Below are 21,600 nucleotides of genomic sequence, written 5' to 3'. Positions count from 1 at the left end.
TAAATACTTCACAGAACATCAGTTCACAGCCTCCAGGAGATATTGCTCTTCAATCAGGTGCTCCAGCTTTAAGAAACGGAGTAGATATCGGAGGTACAAGACAGGTGGGTTGAAAAAGTGACTTGGAGAAGACATTTTTGAAAAGTGCATAATTTTGCTGAGCTCATGCTGAATGCAATTAGATTTCATGGCCTAGGAGTAGAGAAGTAGATTTATTTCCTTCAATTTTCTTAGTAATTTGAAGTATCTTAGTCCAGTTCCACTTGGATTGAGATGGTTTTATAAAGCTCACCTGCACAAATAACTTCTTCCATATATAGTCTGATTTGGGGCAGGGGAGAGCTTCAACTACAGTACTAATTTTTCCCTTTCTCCACTATGTCCTATGACTGTTTGGTATATTTTCATTCCTATTACAGTATTATCTAGCATGTGAATTAAAAGGAATTTGTGGCATAAATTGGCAGCCTTAGGAGACAGTTGTGTTCCTCACCTTTTTTCTATTTAGCCTTTGAAAGGCATGTCTGGTTTTGGAGTGGCATGTTCCAAAATAAGAAGCTTCAAAATATCTGACATGAGTCACTGATGGGCCACCCCAATATAGTCTCTTGCCTAGCATTTTCTTCAAATCAGCAGTTTTTGCTTTTATCATAGATGTCAGTGGTGGCTCATTTATGAGATATTCTTGAAGATCCCTTGAAGGTTGCCTAATCTGTTATTTGCAATAAGTTTTAATTGCCTTGTCTAATAAAAGTGCATTTAATGTGCTGGTTTTTATTTGTTTCCATTTTAGATGGGAAAGAGGGAACTTCCAGTCCATCATTAGAAAGTACAAGTAGCGAGCTAAGCACCAGTACCTCAGGTATTAAGCCACAAAAGTAGTATTTCTTTGTATTTTCAATGTACATGATGAAGAATTTGCTTGACTAGTTAATGTGAACTACTGCTGTGTGCAGGGCACTTCTCAGAGCTCCCATTTTTGGATGATTCTTTTCTAGTCAGAATAGTACATGTGTCTTCTTCTGGAATAAGAGACTTGGATTTTTCTTGGTAATTTGGCTTGCAGGAAACAGTATGCAATGTAGTGACCTGCAAACTATCAAAAAAGTTAATGAACTGATATTCATGTAAGATAAGGTGTGCTTAGGCATGCTGGACTGATTTAATAGATCAGATGCTCCAGGCTTCTCCCTTTGTCCGTATTGAACCAGTGCCTCGCACTGTATGCATGTTATGTAGCTGCTGAACAGTGTTACACGGGGCTGAGATCCAAACAGCAAGTTCTGACCAAACAGTGAAATGTTATGAGAATTTGTAACAGGATGTTTATGTTGACCTCTTTAACCTAAAAGTTGCTTGCAACTCTGCTCCTATATTTTTGTGTTGTATATGTGAAATGCTGTTATCTGATAGGTGGCTGATATTTGGTGAAATGTGTTTTCCCTGATAGTATACTGATTAATTCTGTCTTGCAGAGGGAAGTACCAGTAGTGTGTCTGGCGTGAGTGATTTGGAAAGCAGGGCAAGACCACATCAGCAGAACTCCCTCATTCCTATGATGCTTTCCCCACCAGAATCACTGTTAGTTTCTTGTGTTTTGAGAGGAAACTTTGTGGAAGCCCACCAGGTAAATGAAATGCATGTATTTTGATTTTTGAATGAAATTCCTGCTTCTGCATTTAGCAAACATAGAGCTTCCAAGTGAAAGGATTACTTCAGAAGTAGAAGTGAGTGAAAGGAACAAAGATACTCCAAACCAACATCCCACAGATGCAGGGTTTCTTCTGCCTTGTTATATAAAAATGCTTTCTCTAAACCTGGGTTCTCAAAAGTATGCAAATTTTTGATGAGAGCTAGTCAAGCATCGTGTTTCAACTGACTGAAGAGCACAGAGAGCTCACGAGGTCTCATGAGGAAGCAGCATCTGAACTGCTTTATTTAATCAGTTTTTCAAAACCATGACATTCTGCCACTTGTAACCCTGGTAGAAACATGCAAAGGTGTTCCTTACCCAAAGCAGACCCAAAGCAGTGATTACATTCATTTGAAGGATGTATGTTTTGAGACTAAATTTGTGGTATTGAAAACAGGCAGTGATGCCTTAGGTTTTAACTTTCATATTTTCCATATCCTGTACTGCCTAGTGTGCATCTCTGAAGTTTCTTGTAGCCTGTTAACTTCTGCTCTCTTATGCTAGGTAGACATAACAAAGCCTCTCCAGGCCTGCTCTGCAAGGACACTCAGACCGTCCTAGGCCCAAAAAGTATAAACCAAAAGCCTCTAAAGGGTGCGGGGGGGGGACAGAGCAAGTTTGGGCAAATGATATCATTAACTGAAGCTTTAATTGCAGAATTAACACTGATATGCAAATGGACCAAACCTATAAAAGTGTGAAGAACTCATGACCTGAGGTCCATCTTGGCATTAGCCTCTGGCTCCCCAGGGTGTACCTTTGAAGGCTCTTCAAATAAATACCTACCTTTATTCCCTTATTGTTGCCTAGTCTCTGTTCTTAGGTGGCTGCTTCAGGCATCAGCAGAAAGACTTGAAAATTGACCGTCTGCATGTTTGTAGTTCTTTGCTCTCTCACAGCTGTGCATACTTTTCTCTGTGTGGCTTTTGAGCTGATGCTCTGAAAAAAAAGTCTTGAGGTGCATCAATGATTGGATCTTCTGTAAAAAGCTGTGACCTGGCTGAGTGTCAGATAGCCATACTGGAGCAGTTCATGTCACTTAAACATTGCATTAACATTAGGTTACTGCTCAGCCCATTAATTCTGCTTGATTCCAGGCATGCCACTTCATCATTTTCCTACTTACAGGGCCAAAGAAGCATTTCGTTTTGCGTTGTTGCCTTGATTTTCAGTATGACCATTGATAAAGCATTCAAGCTTGGTTTGTGTTCTGTTGTTGGTTTGGTAATAGGAACTTTCATAGCTCTGCTTAGCTACTCTGTGTTTACATTTCGAGAAGGTGTTCCTTGCTGAATAAGAATTTATTTGAAATATTTTACTTTGGAGGGCACTCTTGATAGATATCTCTCATTACATAGTGTATTTAAACTGTGAAGAGTCATTCTGAAAGGTGTGGGTTATGAAAATCAATTCAGCCCTAGCCCTGCAGCAAATAATAGATAAGCTTTATAATAACAGTTGAAAAACATCTCTGAGGGCCTTTTTTTCTTCAGGCACTTAAAACTCTCTAGGAGGAAACCCCTGCTTTTCATGTTGTGTCTGTGGGGACATTTTTCAGTTAAAGTATCTGTTTTATTTTATTCCTTCATCTCCTCTAAAGACCCCCCCCCAAGCTCTTTGACCTTTGAAAACTTCCTTTGACAGGCTCTGTAATTACATCTGTTGTTATTTTTGAAAGGTGGCTTTGATGTTTAATCTGGACACTTCCCCTTGCTATGGTGAATTGGTTTTCATGGAGCGTTACCAACAGGCAGTACGAGAAATGGCGAGAGTGGAGCACAATATTGAGAATCAAGCATCAGATGGCACTGGAGGCATCAAGAAATCTGGCAGTGGCCGTTCAACACTGCAAGCTATTGGGAATGCAGCAGCAGCTGGTAAGGACTGGGCTTTTTGAGATCTCACAAAGGGTTGGGGAGAAGTGAAAAATACGAGAAAGCAGCTTGAATACTGTAAAAATGAGTGCAGTGTTTGTTCAGAAGGGTAGTGGTGGATCTTTGAGTTAGAAAGAGACTACACATGCTGAAATTTGCTGTCGATGCCCAGTTAGTTGCATCCATTCTACAGTAATTGGTCCATGAAGCAGGCCACCTACAGAATTATTTTCTATAAGGATTAAAAAGTAGTTACCCATTGCAGGATCTGATCTAATTATGCTGTTAACCAGTGATTGTGTGTTTTTGGTGGCACGTGTAGGTATGGTATTTTATTCCATCTCGGATGTTACTGATAAATTGCTTGCAACTTCTGGAAGTCTTGCCCCTACTTGTCAAGAAAACTTCTGGATCAGGAACATTCAGCTGGAGCATACTGATCCTCTGCGAGGAGTCCTTGAGGACCTCAGTCCTTCGGCGATGGCAGCATTTGACCTAGCTTGTACTCAGTGCCGTCTTTGGAAGACGTGCAAACAGCTTCTGGAGACAGCAGAAAGAAGACTCTACAACAGCCTTGAAACTTGGGGTAGACTTCTCATTTTTATGTTTATCAGCATGGGCCTGGGAACAGAAAATGCCTCTCTATGCTGTGTTGTTTGTGCTAACACCCAAGTCTTAATTAAATCTCATTTCGTACTTTCATGTTAGTGTCTCTTTTTTCCACTTCTAACTTTGATTTTTGTCTCCACTTGCACAGTTACTGTTCCAGGCCACCGACCTGACTTTCTTTTACTGCACTCTGAAGGTGTAAAGGGTTTTCCAGCAGTTCTCCAGCAAATAAGTAAAATTCTCAACTATTCCTGCACATCACAAGGTCAATCCAGACCAGGTAGTATGCTTTGCTGGTTAAGGCTTTCTGTTGAAATGTGCTTAAATCCTTGTCTTCTGTTGCAATGTAAATTTGAACTTTCCATTTTTTAGCTTAGTATTTATAACAAAAAAGGTGATGGGGAAGTGACCTGAGCTCAATTCTGAATAATCTGAAATGCTCTGGTTTTTTGTATTATAGTATACTTTTGATTTTGTGGGCCGCCTTCTGTGCAAAAATCCTTGTCTTTGTTATAGTCGCTGTTTCTTTCTCCCTCTTTGTAGAGGTGTCAGATGAGAAAATAGGGAGTCCTTTTCGATGCAGTATTGTAGACCTTCTGCAAACTTGCTACCCTGCCTTGACTGAAGAAAGTATTACCAATGAAATTGTTTTATCACAAGACCTGGATCATATCCTAAAAGCATTGACATGTGTTGAACGTTCAGTGGGTGAGTTATTTTTATGAACATGAGGATTGGTTGATATATGGATCTAAATTTTTGCTTTGGCCTTTCCAGACAGCAATAAATCCAGTAGTAATGCTCTTTGACTTATGCACAAATATATATTTTAAAAATCATAAATGTAAAGGGTAAAATTTATCTGTAATTCTTATGTTTGTTTTCAGAGCTAAAATTCAGAACTTGTCAGAGATGTTATTATTTGTCCTATTTCTATTCAGTCCTAGTAAGGAATTCTTTTAGGTTTATTTTAACATGGCACCTTATAGATAATTAGGTGTATTCTTACTCTTGCTTTTTTTTTTTTTTTTTTAGTAAAAGAATGGACATAAACTTAAAAAACCTTTGTAATATCATAATGCCTTCCAATTTTCATAGGACTGTCATAAAACATCTTTTCCACAGTTGCTTTTTCTTACAGCTCTCTTTATTACATAGCACTGGTATTTCTCTTTTTCTATTCACCAAATTTCTAAATGTTTTTTTGGTGTTCTTAAAATATTTAATGAGCAAAAATTTAGGAGAGCTCTAGGAGCTAAATGTTATGGAGCTCAAGGACTGGTCAACACCTGTGTTTTAGAATAAATGTTAGTGACACAGAACTAGAAATATTTTAGGTTTGCCTTAATATAGTTCTAACTTGTCAGAGCCATGGTTACCAATTTAGATGAACTATAGTTTTATTCTGCTGTGAAATTTTCCCTTGCTTTCAATTAAATTATAATGCTTATAGTGAAAATCTCTCTTGCTTTCAGTTAAATTATAATGCCTATACTGAGATCTATAATTGTGAAGAGGAAATTAAGCTAAAGCATTTCTCTCTTTCTCCCCCACCCCTCTGCCTCCTTTCTTCTTGACATTTAATCCTTGAATCTTGGATGCATGTCTGTTCTCTTAAACCAGACTCTAAAGGGAGTCTGCTTGGCACCCTGGTGGAGCAGGGCTCTCTCAAACCGATGGAGCTGGAGAAGCACCTGGTTTGGAATCAAACACAGCGCCTGCTGAGAACTCTTGACCAGCACACCCAAACCATGCCAGAGAACAACACGCAGACAAACTTTGTGAAGGCCTTCCTTGACTACATCACTACACTGGCTGCTGTGGTGTTACGAAGCCTGAATGCAGAGCTAGGTAAGGGGTTTCTGCTGGAAAGTCTGAGCCTAGGTGAAGATATTCAGACTGTGTAGTGTGGCTTAATTCTGGAAAGTAATTGTGCAAAAATGGTTCCTTGCCAAATGTACCTACTACCTGTGCATAGTCAGGTCTTTTGATTTCCACTGATTATTACTTCTTTTTTTTCTTTTATTTCATAACACCTAGGCCACCCACAGCTAACATAAAAATAGTTTATGTCAGTGGGAAAATGTGAACTGACCCAGAAATGCTAACTGACCCAGACTCTGCACTCCACTTTGACAAAGCAAACAACCCTTAACATCCAAAAATTCTTAGCACTACCCCCTGTAAGGCAAGATTGACTTTTGCATCCAGTGGATCAGTATACTGTATTATTTACAGCTCCTTTAGAGGCAGCTAGCACTCTGCTGCTCCACAGGGATAAGAGGAGTGTGTAGAAGGTCATGCAGGGGTAACCAGGCAGAATTTTTTTATAGAATCAGCAGATGATAGTGGTCTATGAAAAGGAATGTACCGTCAGCACATAAAGCTGTCAGAACAGCAGAACAATTCACTGTGCTAGGAGTAAAAAATTATTATCTGTGTTTTAAAGTTGACACTATTTGAGCTGCACTAATGTAAAATACCACAGTACTGATTTCATGGAATACCTTCCCAAGAGGATGAGAAAAAAGGGCAAAGATCTGTTTACAGACATGCTGGTTCAGCTCAGGTTGCTGCCATGCCAACTGTAACTTCTGTAAGGACATGATTTAGTCCTCACTGACTAACTGCCAAAGCCAAAAATAGCACAAAAATATTTAAGGGCTGGATGAGTTTGGGGGAAATGCTATTGCAGGGGAAGATGAAAGGAAAAGGTAAACTTAGGAGAATGTGTCCAAAGTTACTTGACGTAACTCAGTAGTGGATACAAATGCTTTTCAGCAGTAGTGGCCAGGGTTTCACTCCTTTTGTAAAAGCACATGTACACCTGTGAATTCCCTCTGCCCTTGCTAACTGACTTTGATAGAGCATGGACTCACTAATCTACATCCAGTGACTCATCAGAAACTAATTATGCACATTTCTTACTTCTCACCACAAATACATATTTTGGTGAAAGTTTGAAATAAACTGTTTGAACCTAGACCTTGCTTAAAGGCCGAAGAATTTCCACGCCACCTGTTTTGGTAATAAGTCCAATGTAACGTGAGCCAGTGCTGCCAAGATTGAGAGGCACATCATAATCACAAATGCCTTGCCACTGACTCTGGATTTTACCATTCTAATGTGAATTTATAACCCTGTGAATTTAGTCATAGAGGTTTCAGACTCAGGGCCTTACAATTTATATTCCTAAAATAAAAGTTGGTTAGTGTATTCAGCTAATGTGTTTGTATTATAATAAATATTCTGGTGGTTTTTTTCCTAAGATGCATCTGCAGAAGTGAAAGTGGGAAATCCTTTCATGCTGTTACAGCAGAGTCCATCTCAGCTGCTTTCCCAGCTTGTTTTTGAGAGACAAGTTCATCCTGACAGGTTGGTGCTTTTCAGATTATTTACTTCTGTAGGTTATTTTGGTATTGGTGACTTTGAACCTCAGCCATGATTAAGTTCTTTGGCTACTTATCACAGGTAGTATAGCCTTCTGTGTCCCTCCAGCTGATCACTTGATGCTGCAAGGATTGGTGTGCAGGGAAGAGCTTAGTCAGTGCCTTCTCCACCAACCTGAAGATTTTTAATTGGGAAAAGAGTGGCTCCATTTTTTAAAAATTACTGTCTGTTGTGGAGTGAATCTATGTGGATTTTTTTTCAGCTGTGTGACAGTTCAGAGGAATGCACTTGCAGCTTGGCAGTGTAATACAATAAAATAGGCCAGTAGGTCTTATTAAGAATACTGGGCATGACTCTTGCCCTGATCAGCAGGTAAACTGGATAATCTAGACTCCTTCCATTTCAACTACTAAATTAGATTGGCATGGAAACTGTCTAATTTGTTGAGGTAGCTTTTAAAAAGATGAGTGCAAATGGTGAACTGTTTTAGTAGCTTGCATTTAGGTAGAAGTCAGTGTTTGAGGAGTAAGTTCCTTTGCTGTAAAGGAATGGCAGCATAAGCTCTGAGTTAAAATAGTGTATGTAATTTTCTTGTGTATGTAGCTGTGAAGAATATTAGGGGGCTTGTGTTCTCAAAGCATTTGGAAGATTTATGAAAATATGTAATTGTAAAGTACCTTTTGCATGTGCTGGGTAAGCTGGTTCTGTTTTCAATCCTACAGACTTTCTTCTCTCTTGGCTAAAGAAGAGTTAAACTTGAATGTGCAGCAAGTTGTTGTTAACTCTTGCTGTGAACCACTGTCCTTGTGCAGTGCAAGGCAAAACAGCCAGGCAAAGTCTCTTCTGACAAACATCAGCAACTTGACACACCAGTGTGCCTACCACTGCCTGCCAGATGTTGAAATGCCTGTTCACAGTTCCTCAGTGACCTCTGAGGACATCCCCACTCAGGCCTCATCCTCTCTGAATGACTTGAGCCAGCACACACTGACTGCCTCCTCCCTGGACTTCCTGAAGTCTCAGTCGAAGCTAATGGCTACAGTGGCATGTCTAAGTGCGTCTAATATACAGAAAATTCACAAATCAAGTCTGTCTTGGATGGAATTTCGGGGCAAACGGGAGGTGCCCTTAGGCTTGGAACAGATTTCCAGGGAGTGTGAGGCGTTGTTGAAGGACTTTCCAATATTGGAACGATTTCTTCTTGCTATGTTTGACCCGCTTCAGAATCAAGAGGAAGGTAGCAGTTTGGCTACTGTCTTCTCTGGCAAGACATACATGTCTCTGATTCTCCTAGGATTACATTCCACCACAGCTGTTAAAGTATTAATGGGAGTCTTTGAACAAGCTCTTGCTGCAAAGGATTGGGACAGAGCTATGAAGGTCTTGGATCTGTACAGTCAGGATGTGGAGGAAGTGGTCAATGTGAAGGATGCTGTGCTGAGTTGTGCAGCTGCTGAAGGTAAAAAGGATTAGGTCAGGCTTTTTTTCATCTTTTTTTCTTTATTTTTTTTTTTTATAAAGAATGCCGCCTGGATCAAGAGGTAGAAACTAAAGATCCTTGGGCAAATCCAGAGATGGAAATAGTTCCTTTTCCTTCCTTCATCCTGAATTTGCTTTCTCCAGTGGTGTAGTTTCTGTTTCACAAATGTGTAAATCCTGTCCAATTTAGTACAAGAGAACTGGAATGCATCTGTGGTGTTACTTTTATATGAAGAGCTGAATACATCAGGACACAGTAATCATTGTACTGTTAATGGAACATCTCTTAACAGCAGTGTCATTGTTATGCATGGATGATGTGTCCTGTGAAAGGTGCCTTTTGGAGTCTGAATAGTAAACATCTGATGCCAACTTTGGATGCTTCCCAAGAATCTGATGCTTGGCATGACTCTTACAAAGATTTTGCAGCCCTGTCAGTGTTTTTTTTGTTAGTGTGATCCAGTGAGGAATGTTTTTAATTTTCTGAATTATAGAAACTGAATTTCAAATTAGTGTTTTGTTTCCTCCACAGATAAAGATGGTTGGCAATACTTGTTCCCAGTAAAAAATGCAGTGTTGAGAAGTAGACTGGCCCTGCGCTGTCTGGACAAATGGCCCCTCGATGCCTGTTTGGAAATCCTAGCTTACTGCATTTCTGATCTGGGCATACCTCATGAACTAAAAGCCAATCTGCAGAGCAGGAAGAAAGAACTTGAGGTTTATCAGAAGGTACAAAGTCCTTCTTCAAGTAACCAGTGAGATGAAATAGGCAGCAGGAAGCAAATATTACTTGCCTTCTGAAAAGTTTTTCTGAAAAGTTGGTTCTTATTTTGATCATGAGAGGTTTTCAAGTCTTCTATCGAAAACAGTTCATGTGAAGTATTGTAGTATCCAATTAACACCCAGCTTCCATCCTTCATAACTTTCCCATCTCCTAATAGCATTCAGGTCTGCAAACGTGTTTAAATATAAACATTTGTGGGAGTCTGATTGTTTTGCAGAGTATTTTCCATTCTATGCAAATTGTAGAGCCTCTCGAAGCTTTCCATGGCAGTTAATAATTTTATAAGTTTGAGAAATGCAGAGGGTGTGCAAGACTAGTGGTCCAAGGAGCAAGGTTGTATTGCAGTCAGTTCTGACTGCACGGTGGTGCAGATACCCAGGTTAAGTCAGACAGGCTGGCCTGGAGTTCAGCACAGACTGAAAAGCCAGACAGCAAAAAAAGAAGCCATCCCTGCTGACTTCTGTCTGGTGGGAGTCCTGCTGACTGACAGCTCAGTTGTCTCTCTGTTAGTGCCAACAATGTCTGCAGTAAATGTGTGCTTTTACATCCATAATTACTGCCATCTAATCTTTCAAAAACCTTCCCTTATAAATGTGCTTTATAGACTCACATCTGTGAAAATGTGGAGTTTTTTTGGAGTGCAAGGGAATTACATCATCCCTGAAAAGGGCTAGAGATAAATGTGGATCTCCTTTTTGACTTTATCTCTCTATGAAGCAGCTCTTGATGTGATCAGCTCAGCTGTTTTCTTAGGCTATTGATTGCCATAAATTAAAATTCTAGAATTTGTGCTACTCAATATTAACTTTTTCAGATTTTGAATGTGCAAAACGAACCATTGTGGAATGACTGGCAGGATCTGAAAAAAGCCTGCACTGATGACCCCCAGGCTGTCATGAATATCATTCTGAAAGCAAAGGTTAGACATCATCATGTGAATTTTGTTGAATTAGAACGCATTAAAATTTGAGTAAATAAATTCGTTGAAATAGCATCTTAAAACAATGATTCATGGAGATTACCTTGGGGGGGAAGGATTCCTTTACTCAGTTCTGTGCTACAGAAACAAATACAGATCTGTGTTTAATGTCAAGGTTTACATGTAGTTAATAATTCTTAAGTTTAAGTTATAATTCTTACTCTGAGATGTAACCTGTTCTTTTCTTTTACAATTCTGAAGATTTTAAAATAGCATGACTTTGGTCATAAATATCTTTGATTATTAGGTAAATGCTAATATTGTAAATCTGGTTGGCTTTAAGTGTCTTTCTGAAAAATGAACTTGTTTACTGTAAGGTAAACAAGGTATTTTAAATACAGGCTGTGACTGACAAAATTGACGATCATCTTTTTCCCTTGTTGATGTAATTATTTTTTTTCATCTGGGAGAGGAGTCTAAGCTACAGAATCTGTTGAAGTTGAACAGAACTTTGGGAGAAACAACTGTATCGGGGAGGGTAGAGTTTGTCCTTTTATTTCTTTTATTTTTACTTTTTTTTTTTAATTCTTTAGGATTATGAGTTGTGTGAGAAATGGGAACACTTGTATCCTGTCCCAAGAGAAGACTTGATCAACCTTCACCGTGAGCACCTCCTCCACTTACTGGAGGTGGGAGACATGGAAAAGGCATTGCAGGTAATAGCAAGGTACTCTCAGCCTTATATCCATAGGTCAAATAAGTTGACAACTGTTTTCCCTGCCTTCTTGTGTGTGTTTTCATGGTCTTTTTGGTTCCACCCTTAAGAGATGCTATTTGCTTAGATAAGCTTTCAGGATCCTAGCTCTCCCCTATTCTGCTTAAGTAAAAATCCAGTTTGGCAATTTAGTTCTTGGACCTAATAGCATAAATGTCACTTACATGGAAATACAAGGCTCCTTTCATTTGAAAAAGCATAATGAAGCATGTCACTGCTGCTTAAGGAGAAGATACAGGAGTGAAACTAATAACATGAATTGGTCAGTTGTGCTTCAGTGCCCAAATTAGTGGTGTGAACTTTTTTGATTTTAATAAAGATGGAACTGTCACTTAGAGAGTGGATAACTTGCTTTCTGGAACATTGTAGGGTAATAATCTGTCATGGACAGAAGGCTGCCTTCCAGGAGTGTTGTAGGGTTTCACTGTGTTTTGTTTGGTTTTGTAGCTTTTACAAAGAATCAAAGACCCTGGTGTTTGCCTTGCCATCAGTGAACAGTCCCTTGACCAGCATCTGAACTTGGCAGCCTCTCACTTCTTGGCTGATTACCTCACAGCTCACTTCTATTGCAGTCTGACAACAGCACGCCGAAATGAAATCCAGGCACTCTATATAGGATCAAAGGTCAGTAAAACCCCTGCCCTGAGGGATTAGCAGCAATAAACAGTTGTATAAGTAATTTTGTAATGCATAATATTTCCATAATATAAAAAGCCTGTAGGTTTTACCCAGAGCATTCTCACCACGTAAGGTCTAAGATCCTGAGTCTCAGGATCCAAAGGAAAGTTAGAAATGGCTTAAAGTTTCTCTTCCACGTCTCCATTTTTGCATTTCCATATTATGAGGTGGTTGTAACTCTCAATGTGAACAAAGAAGTCTTGTGTTTGAGCTGTGGGGAGTGGAGGAACACACAGGCTGAAAGAGAATAGGGTGGAATAAAATAAAATTGTGGAGTTTATCAAAACACTTGCTATTTTCATCCCAATTGAAGAAGGAAATATTCTCAACTTACTCTCTGTGTCAGTAACACCAGGTGTCCTACATATGCCCACCTGTATGGTGGTCTTTGACTTCATGTTTCTCCAGGTGCCTTCCAGAGGTAGACAGTATCACTCTTCTTTCTGGATGGTCACTGCCTTTACAGAAGCCACACAGGTTCTGTGCTCAGCCTGGGAATAGATGCATTAATCCACAGATTACCTTAGTTTAATGTGTTACATGGAAACAAAATGCAGTGCTTTTGGTAATGTCTGTTTTGGTGTAGGACTGCAAACAACAGCTTGCTCCAGTGTGTTCCAAAATGGTATTTTGCTGGGCTGCATGTTTCCTTACTTGTTCCTTCTGAAGACATGACTTAATTTGAAAAGTCCATCTAGAGAAGAATTGCTCTTATTTTCTCCTCTTAACATTTCCTCAAATGAGGGAAGGATAAGGATTGGGCTAATATGCTTTTTATAAGCTTATTTTAATAAGTGAATGTGCTGTACTCTCCTAAAACATACTTGTCACAGGGTCACAAAAGGTTTTCCACTCTTCGACATCCTCTGAAATGAGTCAGTCTTTTATAGAATGGAAAGTGGAAGCTAAGTAATTCTGCAAGTCCACTCAGTAATTCTGTAAGTAGGAATTGGTCTGAGAAGTCCCACCTCCTTTTTTCGACCTCCAGCTGTTATTTCATTCTCCGCATAAGTTGTTGCTCTAGTTTCTTCTCTTTATCTTGCAGAAACACAGATTTGAAGGTGTCTAATTTTATGATACACTTTTTTTCTTGTGTTTCAGGTGCTGCTGACTCTGCCTGAGCTCTCCCGTGTTAACTACTCCCACCTCTCCTCAAGGCCACTGCTCATGCTGGAACAGCTTCTCATGAATATGAAGGTGGACTGGGTAGCTGTTGCTGTGCAGACACTGCACCAGCTCTTAGCTGGGCAGGAAATCGGTTTTACTGTAGAAGACATTGACAATTTGCTTTCCAAGTATGCAGAAAAAGCTCTCAACTTCCCTTTCACATTAAAAGAAAAGAGATCAGGTAACTGTCTATCTGATGCTGTGTTTCATTTGGGAAAGAAGGGCCAAAATAATTTCAGCAATCATGCCATAACATTTTTTAGATGTGTGCCTCCTGTCTCCCTCTAGCCCAGAATGTGTTCTTAAAAGTCTTTGCCTTTCTTGTAAATGGATGTTTTCAAGGACCAACAGCTTCAAAAGTTTCTCAGATATTCTCTGTTGCTCTGTTGTTCTTTTCTGAGGTTTCTTTTCCTCTTTAATACTGATCAGTTTTATTTTACTCCTGTTTAATACAAAGTCACTGACAACTTAAGCGCTTCTAAAGCCTGCAGCCAACTGCATCTTCCCTCAAACAGAATGGGGATTTAGTTTTCTGTAGTATTTCCTCCTACCATAGTCCTATTCCTTTTTCATATAGAAAACTTCTACTTGTAGTTCTGTTTAACAATCTCATTATGGTTCTCCTGTCTGGTTTGCCAATCCCTTCGCATCCATGTTGTCTTTGAGTCTTGTGCACCTGGCTTCTTTTAAGGTTTACAACTGGAACAGCAGAGGGTGCTGCAGATCCATTGCAATACTTTTATGTCACTGTATTAAAAACGTATGGTTCTGTACCTATCTATATCTATTTATACCTGCTGATATGGTACCAATTTGCATTATGCCAGTTTCCAGATGTTGACTTCATTTTGTGATTTAAAGATGCAGGTCTTGCTAACATAAAAGCATCAGACTTACCTATCTCTTCTTGCCAAATTATCTATAACTTTGCAAGTATGAATGTTCATTCCGCTGCAATGTGAAGCATTTAATATTTGCCATGAGCATCTTGTGTTAACCAATTGTTTTCACATCTCTGCTGTATTGTTCCTTTACCTATCATTACTCCATTGCTTTGATAAGGATCCTTTTCTTTGTTTTTTAAGTAATAGAACTTTGTATAGTTTTGCATTAATTGCTGTGGACAATTTTCATGCAAACAGTTATTTGTAAATACATAGGTAGTCCTGTTTTGTGCTGACATTCTTACATACTCCTGTGAATGGATTCCTCTAATCTTCTTGAAAACAGATAGATGTATTGGCCAGTATTGTCCTCTGATTTTCTTTTTCCCCTTTCTTCCCTTTGGCCTAGATTCTCTGATACGTATCCAAGAAAGTCTCAATCAGGTATTGGAGTGTGAAGCATTGTCTAAATCAGGATCATCAGAACTATCTCCTGGCAGCTTTACTGGTAAGGTTAAGACCCTGGTCCTTGTTGGGGTTTAACCTTAGCAGCAACCACAGCTGCTTGATCATTCTCCCACCAGCCCCTTCACAGGTGGGAGGTGGAGGAGATTTGGAAAAGGGTAAAACCTGTGGGTTGAGGTAAGGACAGTTTAGTAACTGAAATCAAGTAAAATATAATAATGATGATGATGATGAAAAGGGAGATGAGAATAAAAGAAGAAAGGTCAAGAAAAACAGATGCTGTATAATACAGTTGCCCACCACCTGCTGACCAGCACCCAACCCATTCTCCAGCAGAGATCAGCTTCTCCCAGCCACTTTCCCCCAGTTCATTCACTGGGTATACCATTCTGTAGTCCTTGAATTTTTTGGTCCTTGAATTTTTTTTCCCTAGGTTCCCTCTTGTGACCTGAGGAAAATAGCATACCTTGTGTTTTTTGACAGGCTCCACTCACAGTCCTCAGACACAAAAAAAAAAAAGGAAACTTAAGTAATTTAAGCCAAAACAACTGGAGAATATTTTTAGCTAAGAAACAACCAAAAATTCTTCTGTAGGTTCTATTCAGCAACTAATGCAAGAGATGCACAGTCTGTGTGTGCTCTCAGGGAAAGACTAACCAAGAATATCCTCAGACCTCCAAGGATGATGATTCTCAGGAAGTGATGGGTCTGAACTAGAACTGCAGAATGATATCCTGATCTACAGTGTAGTGTGTCTGAACAATTTCCCGGTTCTGTATCCTGAACTGAAGACTCTCTTGCTTACAGGAAGGGATAGCAGTGTTTTGGATTGGGCTGTGTAGCTCTTCCATTTTTTCTTATAATGGTCAGCTTAATATCTCTATTCCTGTTAGAAAACTTGAATGCATTGTCCTTTAATATTTCTTTGCAATCTCGTATCTACTTGAATGAGAATTAGTTAGCTTTAGTGAAATGGAGATTTTTGTTCTTCTTAATTTCATATTCATGTACACAGAAGGTGGCTTGCAGGCCTGCAGTGACATGTTGAACATTTTCATTAATCTGTTGTGTAACTGACTCACATCATATAAACTAAAAGCCTATCTAATACTGTAAACTTCATTCAATGAGTATTTCATTGTCGGGGTCAAAGATCCCAAAGGCCAGACTTAAATTCCTGCCTCTGTGAACTGATTTCCCCACTGTAGATTGAAAAGGGGACCAGAATAGGGAGGGATATGCTGTTGCTATTCATAGCACATCTCTCCTAAGATAACAAAGGAAACTCCCCATCTTCAGGAGTGTCAGCACTGGGTATAATTAATATTCTGTTTTATGCTATATTGCTTTTTGGCATCCAATGACCATGGTATTTTTTTTTCTTCCTTCTCCAAGTCTCTGCATGTAATACAAGAACAGATGTTGACAAGTTGTTTTATATCTCTCTAATTGTTATGGTAATGGTCTCTTAATAAGTATGTACTTTTGCTTATGAGCATTGAAGTACTATAAGTTTACAATCTTACAATCCTAGTTTAAAGCATATATATTCCTTACACAATGTTATTCTGCCATGCCTAGCTGAAAGATAATGATAGTCAACTTGTGAGGCAGAAAGATCTTATAGCCTCATTAAGTCTATAGAGTTTTCTGGTACTTGAGATGCTATTAAACAGCTTAAATCCCATTCCATGTTTTTTTTTGGCCTGGCTCATTTTCAGGTGTAACCATATCTGCAAGTCCCAGAGACAGGAGTCTGCAGCAGAACTTGTTTCCTCATGAATTTGTGCCTCCTGAGAAGCCACCACCAAAGCAGCAATGGATACCCGATGACACTGAAACGATATGTATGGTTTGCAAAACTGAACGCTTCACTATGGTAAGGAGCAAAAATGAAGTACAGACATTCCTAGAACTGTGACCTTAATATGAACACTTCCTCATAGTCTGTTTCCTGAAAGACCCAAGCTATTTTAGCAGGTTTGTCTGCATCACCATAGGCCCAATGAGATTGCCAGTCCTTTGGTATTTAACCATTGGTTTTTATTTAGGGTGGTCAAGGAGACTGGCAACAGTTAGCTCCTTGCAGAGCTCTGTGAAGTGATAGAGCCTAAAGAGGAAATCTGGTCATCAGACAGAAGACAACTATGGGATCTCAAAAATGTTTAACAACAGCAGTATTAATATTTCAAAAGGCTGTCTAGTTGACTGTGCTGGCAAGAAATAACTTGATCACCATAAGATTCAGATTACAAGTATAGAAAATTAAATCTTTGCTGTTGGTTATACTTTTATAAAACTTGCTGTTGGTCATACTTTTATAAAACCTATTGTTTCATAGAGTACTTGAGCAACTGCATTGATGCTCTAAGGGAGAAGATTAATTTTTAATTTTGCAGGTGTGCTGGCAGTCTGTTATCTTCTACTGCTTAGAAACAGTACTGCTTTCTCAAAAGTATCTGTTGCTTTTGAATTTGGAAATTACTACAATGGTATCAGAAAAACAGTCTACAGCTTTCAGCTTTTCCAGGGCATGATCTGATTAGCTTTGTGATCAAAACTGGAATCATTGAAGTAATAGAATGCCCAAGGCTTGCTGCAAACATATCTTAAATACTGGCCTCTGGGTTTGGGGCTTGATTTTTTTTTTATTTACTATGCCTTCTTCAAAAAGGAATTTTAACAGGGAGAATCAATCGCTGTATAATTCTGAAAAGCCTTGTCCTGCATGGTGTTTCCTCTCTTCAAATGGAGTAAGTTTACTCATGAGTGTGGAGAGATACAGGAGAAGACTTCAGTAAATTCTCTTTGTGGCTCATCCATGACCTCTTGCTTAGTTTAACAGGCGCCATCACTGCAGGCGCTGTGGCAGGCTGGTGTGCAGCTCTTGCTCCACCAAGAAAATGGAAATAGAAGCTTGCAGAGAAAATCTGTCTCGTGTGTGTGATCAGTGCTATAGCTACTACAACAGAGAAAACGTGCCTGGCTTGGTGCAAGACACAAGCAAGTAAGTCCTTCTGTCCTAGTTCTCCTCAAGTTTCAGCAGAGTGCATGAATGGAATAAGAGAGACATAAGCATTTGGATTTATCTGGATAACATAACATCAGCTTTTTGGCCTCCAGCTGTTGGGATTTTTAGGTTTGGTAGGTGTGGGAATGTTCCTTATGCCTCAGTTTACTTTTCACATTGGAAAGAACATTAGAGTGCCAGGCAACAAATTCTTTAATTCTTTAAGTATAAATAATTCTTTAGCATTAGTTAATCACTAACCTAAGAATTGAATGCTTTGATGCAAAACAGCACAAATTGCTACAGTGTGACAAAGTTCCTTGCAGTATACTGGGCTCCTGGATTAATATTGCTTGTTGACTAGCTCTGCTGAACGTATCAGTGTTTTAGTTAGTCCATAATCCCTTGATTATGACCCCCTGAACTCTTGGGAATTAAAAAGCAACTTCCTGATTAGATAGGCTTTGAAACTGCCTTTAATAAAAGGGACAGCTGTGATGACAGGTTTTCATTATGTAGTTGCTTTCAGCTGAGAATTGGACTGAAATTCATTGTGTGGACACAGGCCAGCTGGTGAAAAGTGCATCTGGAAAGAATTCTACTCTCTGTGACCTTGAGCGGTCTTGACAGGGTCACAGAGAGTAAGATTTACCTTTTCCAGCCATGCTTTCAGATGCATTTCCCCTTTTCCTATCAAGCCTGAAGATAGCAGTATCCGCTATGGCAGTATCAGCAGGCTTCCTTGGAAAAGAGCAAATCTGTGCAGATCTGAAGAGGAATCTGTGAAAAAACAAGCAGTCACTTGCAGGTGAACAGTTTGTGTCAGAATGATTGCTCACACTGCCAGATTAGGCCAGCAGCACCCAGCACTGAGCTTGAATGCCACCTGCCAGGTTTTAATTAACTGTCTGGGGTTTTTCATACTCGCCCTGTTTGTGTATCAAACCCAAATAAATCTCGAGGACTGAGACCTGGATACCAAAGACTTCATTTTAGCTCTGACATGTCCTGGTACGGGGCAGTTCTTGTTCTCAGTGTCTGCTTTTTTATGATGTGTGCAGCAGTACTGTTCCTACAGAAGGTGCTAAGAACCAATTTCTTAGTGCAGTTGAAATTCAACAATGCAGAGGCAGGATCTTAGATTTCCAAACAGAAGGAGGTAGAGGCAGGGAAGTGTGTTGAAGGGGACAGGTAGGGATAGATGTTGGTTTTTTACACTATAGTGTTCTGAGGAGGCTAGCTGTATTGATGTCTCCCTTAAAACCATGTTTCCCCCAGTGTACTGGAGTAGGCATGATGGTTCTTTCTGTCATTTTATTACAGCAGAAAAGAAGAGCAGGACCAAGTGGAAGGTAAGGAATGGAGTAATGTTAAACCTCGATTTTTTTAAAGTGCCTGATTAGCAGTTAGATACTGGAAGCTGATACACCTAGTTGCAGCTAAAGGGTGATCAAAACTTCATTTGCAAAATACTGCTGATGGGTTTTGAGTGTGCAGGCTGAAATTTAGTGTTTCAAACTTCTGTGAATGGAAATTGAGACTTAGGAGAGATATCTGAGCCAATATCGAATGTGTTGGATGGATCTTCAAGAAAGGAATTGAAAAACAGTTGGAGAATCCACTTTGCATTCTAGAAACAGTCAGTGAGAAGCAGTGGTATGAGTGGGAATTAATTAGCCCACTACGGAGCAGTGGTATTCAAATTTATATTTGAATACCACTGCAGTGTGCTGTGGTGTTTCATACCCCATGCTGCCTGTATGTAGCACAGGATGAGGCCCTCTCATGGGTCTGGTTGTGTCCTGAGTTCCATCTCCTGTGCTGCTTGTGTGAATATAATAATTGCTCTTTGGTGACTCAGTTTCCACATCTAATATCATAAAGCTTCAGGAACAATACCAAAATTTAATTGACTATTTCTCTGTCATTTTTCCTCAGAAGGTATTTACTGGTTTTGCTAATTCTGGTGTTTCAGGTGATTCTGCAAAATTTTCCTACAGCAATGTGAAATTCTGTCAGGACAAGACACAGTTATTTGAAGTGCTTATAACAGTAGCATGAAACATGCTGCAAAATTTGCATTGTGTGTGTGTTCTACAAAGCAAATATGAATACTTTTCCTCACTTGTTCCTTTTTTAAGTATGATGGGCTATTTGAGCATTTTTTCCTCTGCTGTTAGTGGAAGTTTGCTTTACTGCTACCTTTGTTTCAAGACTGAAACAGCTTTTGTGTAGCATTGCTACACATCACTGGACCTATGAGATCCATTCAGTAAGAGTGGATAAGAGGAATGTGGAAATCCTGAGATTTAAGAGGGAAAGAGTTTTATTTTGCTTTTCTAACTTACCTGATAAGACTGTGAAGAAGGCTTATCAGATGTTTTCTAGCCTAGTTTATTTTTGCCAATTCAGTTTCCAGTTCAGTTTGGAAAAGTGAGGGGGGGATGTTGGGTTTTGGTTGGCTTTAGTTGCTTTGGTTTTTTAATTCACCCTACAGTTTTAGTTACTCAACATTCTAAAAAAGGATGTAAAATCTAAACCAGTAAGTTTTGAGACTTTTAATTTTTTTTTTCCCAGAGGAAGCTGATCAGAGGAAAGAGTAGCAAATTGTCATTACTCTTCATTTCTTGCCATTGTGAGATTGGCCATTGTTTTTTTGGAACCACAATCACAAACTTGAGCACCAGAGGGCTTATGCATTCTCAGCTACACTCAGATGACAGACAGTATTTGATTTATAACTATTCTGGGTTACAAATTTCAAAATAACTATTTCTTTAATCTGGAGGAAAGAAAACTACTTTTCACAGAAATTATATTTCTTGAATTATTTGATCCGAACTCCAATTTTCTGCAGTACTATTTTATATGAAAATTTAACATTGGGAGTTAGATCATCTTCTCGCAATCTTTCATCTTAAAGCTTCTGGACTCTATGGTCAAATCACCTTAGTTTTGGAAAGAAAATAGAGGTGGTTGAGTCAATTTACCCTTTCTTTTACAACTGTTTTTGTTATTTTCCCCTTTGAGCTGAAACCCACAGCTCTCTTATTTCCAGTTCCTTCCTGCTCAGAAATATATGATAAGTTGCCTGAGGGAAGGCTGCTGTACTTGATGCCCAGTAGTGTAGGAGTTAAAAAAATCATTCGAAAATATGTTACTGGAGCCGGTTTTTGGTAACAGTGCTAGTAAGTTTAGGTACTGTTTGGTAGCCTGCTGAGGGAAGGAAATGTTTCTGTGATCTGTGCTGAACATGTGATGCTGGCAGGAAGTGGCACGTGAGAGGATTGTAAATGACTGTTTTATGAGAGATAGGAATGCTCTGCATTATGTGTCCTTTGTTGCTTCTTGTGCAATGATTTTACCTGGTAAACATTCTTTTTTGCTGTAGAAACTTCTAATAATGAATATTCCACAGTGGTACAAATACCCAAGGCAACTGATCTTGAATGGATTTTTTCCCTGAACGAAGAGGAGAATGAAATTGTACGCAGTGAATTTTATTATGAACAGGTGAGGTCTGGAGAGAGTCCAGTATAAGCATTCCACTGGAGAACTACCTCAATACCTATATTTGTCTGTCTTTCCTCAAATTGTCAGGCTCCCAGCTCTTCCTTATGCATTGCCATCCTTAGCCTGCACAGTGACAGTATAGCGTGTGGCCACCAACTGATAGAACACTGCTGCAAGTTGTCCCAAGGGCTCACTAATCCTGAGATGGATGCTGGACTCCTTATGGACATCATGAAACAATTGCTCTTCAGTGCTAAAATGATGTTTGTAAAAGCTGGAAGGAGCCAGGACCTAGCTCTCTGTGACAGGTGACTTACTCAGATATTCACTAGGATGTATTGAGGTACTGTCGCGAGCATT

General features: G+C 39.3%; 1 protein-coding gene across 4 annotated transcripts in view; it reads left to right on the top strand.

Annotated features, from left to right (window-relative positions):
- ZFYVE26 (zinc finger FYVE-type containing 26) overlaps window positions 1–21,600 on the top strand; it is a 49,244-nt gene that overhangs the window by 14,429 nt on the left and 13,215 nt on the right. For all 4 annotated transcript variants that reach the window (XM_069017650.1, XM_069017649.1, XM_069017651.1 and 1 more), the window contains 21 exons: window positions 15–104; window positions 794–862; window positions 1,476–1,627; window positions 3,372–3,570; window positions 3,890–4,153; window positions 4,325–4,456; window positions 4,720–4,884; window positions 5,800–6,027; window positions 7,446–7,551; window positions 8,289–9,025; window positions 9,578–9,774; window positions 10,644–10,748; window positions 11,342–11,464; window positions 11,971–12,147; window positions 13,303–13,549; window positions 14,662–14,760; window positions 16,439–16,596; window positions 17,555–17,724; window positions 19,051–19,079; window positions 21,119–21,240; window positions 21,328–21,548. In XM_069017650.1, coding sequence (XP_068873751.1) covers window positions 15–104; window positions 794–862; window positions 1,476–1,627; window positions 3,372–3,570; window positions 3,890–4,153; window positions 4,325–4,456; window positions 4,720–4,884; window positions 5,800–6,027; window positions 7,446–7,551; window positions 8,289–9,025; window positions 9,578–9,774; window positions 10,644–10,748; window positions 11,342–11,464; window positions 11,971–12,147; window positions 13,303–13,549; window positions 14,662–14,760; window positions 16,439–16,596; window positions 17,555–17,724; window positions 19,051–19,079; window positions 21,119–21,240; window positions 21,328–21,548 — 3,790 coding nt within the window. The remainder of the gene's footprint in view (window positions 1–14; window positions 105–793; window positions 863–1,475; window positions 1,628–3,371; window positions 3,571–3,889; window positions 4,154–4,324; window positions 4,457–4,719; window positions 4,885–5,799; window positions 6,028–7,445; window positions 7,552–8,288; window positions 9,026–9,577; window positions 9,775–10,643; window positions 10,749–11,341; window positions 11,465–11,970; window positions 12,148–13,302; window positions 13,550–14,661; window positions 14,761–16,438; window positions 16,597–17,554; window positions 17,725–19,050; window positions 19,080–21,118; window positions 21,241–21,327; window positions 21,549–21,600) is intronic.

Source organism: Aphelocoma coerulescens, chromosome 5, assembly GCF_041296385.1.
Source record: "Aphelocoma coerulescens isolate FSJ_1873_10779 chromosome 5, UR_Acoe_1.0, whole genome shotgun sequence".
Lineage (NCBI taxonomy): Eukaryota > Metazoa > Chordata > Aves > Passeriformes > Corvidae > Aphelocoma > Aphelocoma coerulescens.
This window is presented reverse-complemented; position numbering and strand designations above follow the sequence as displayed.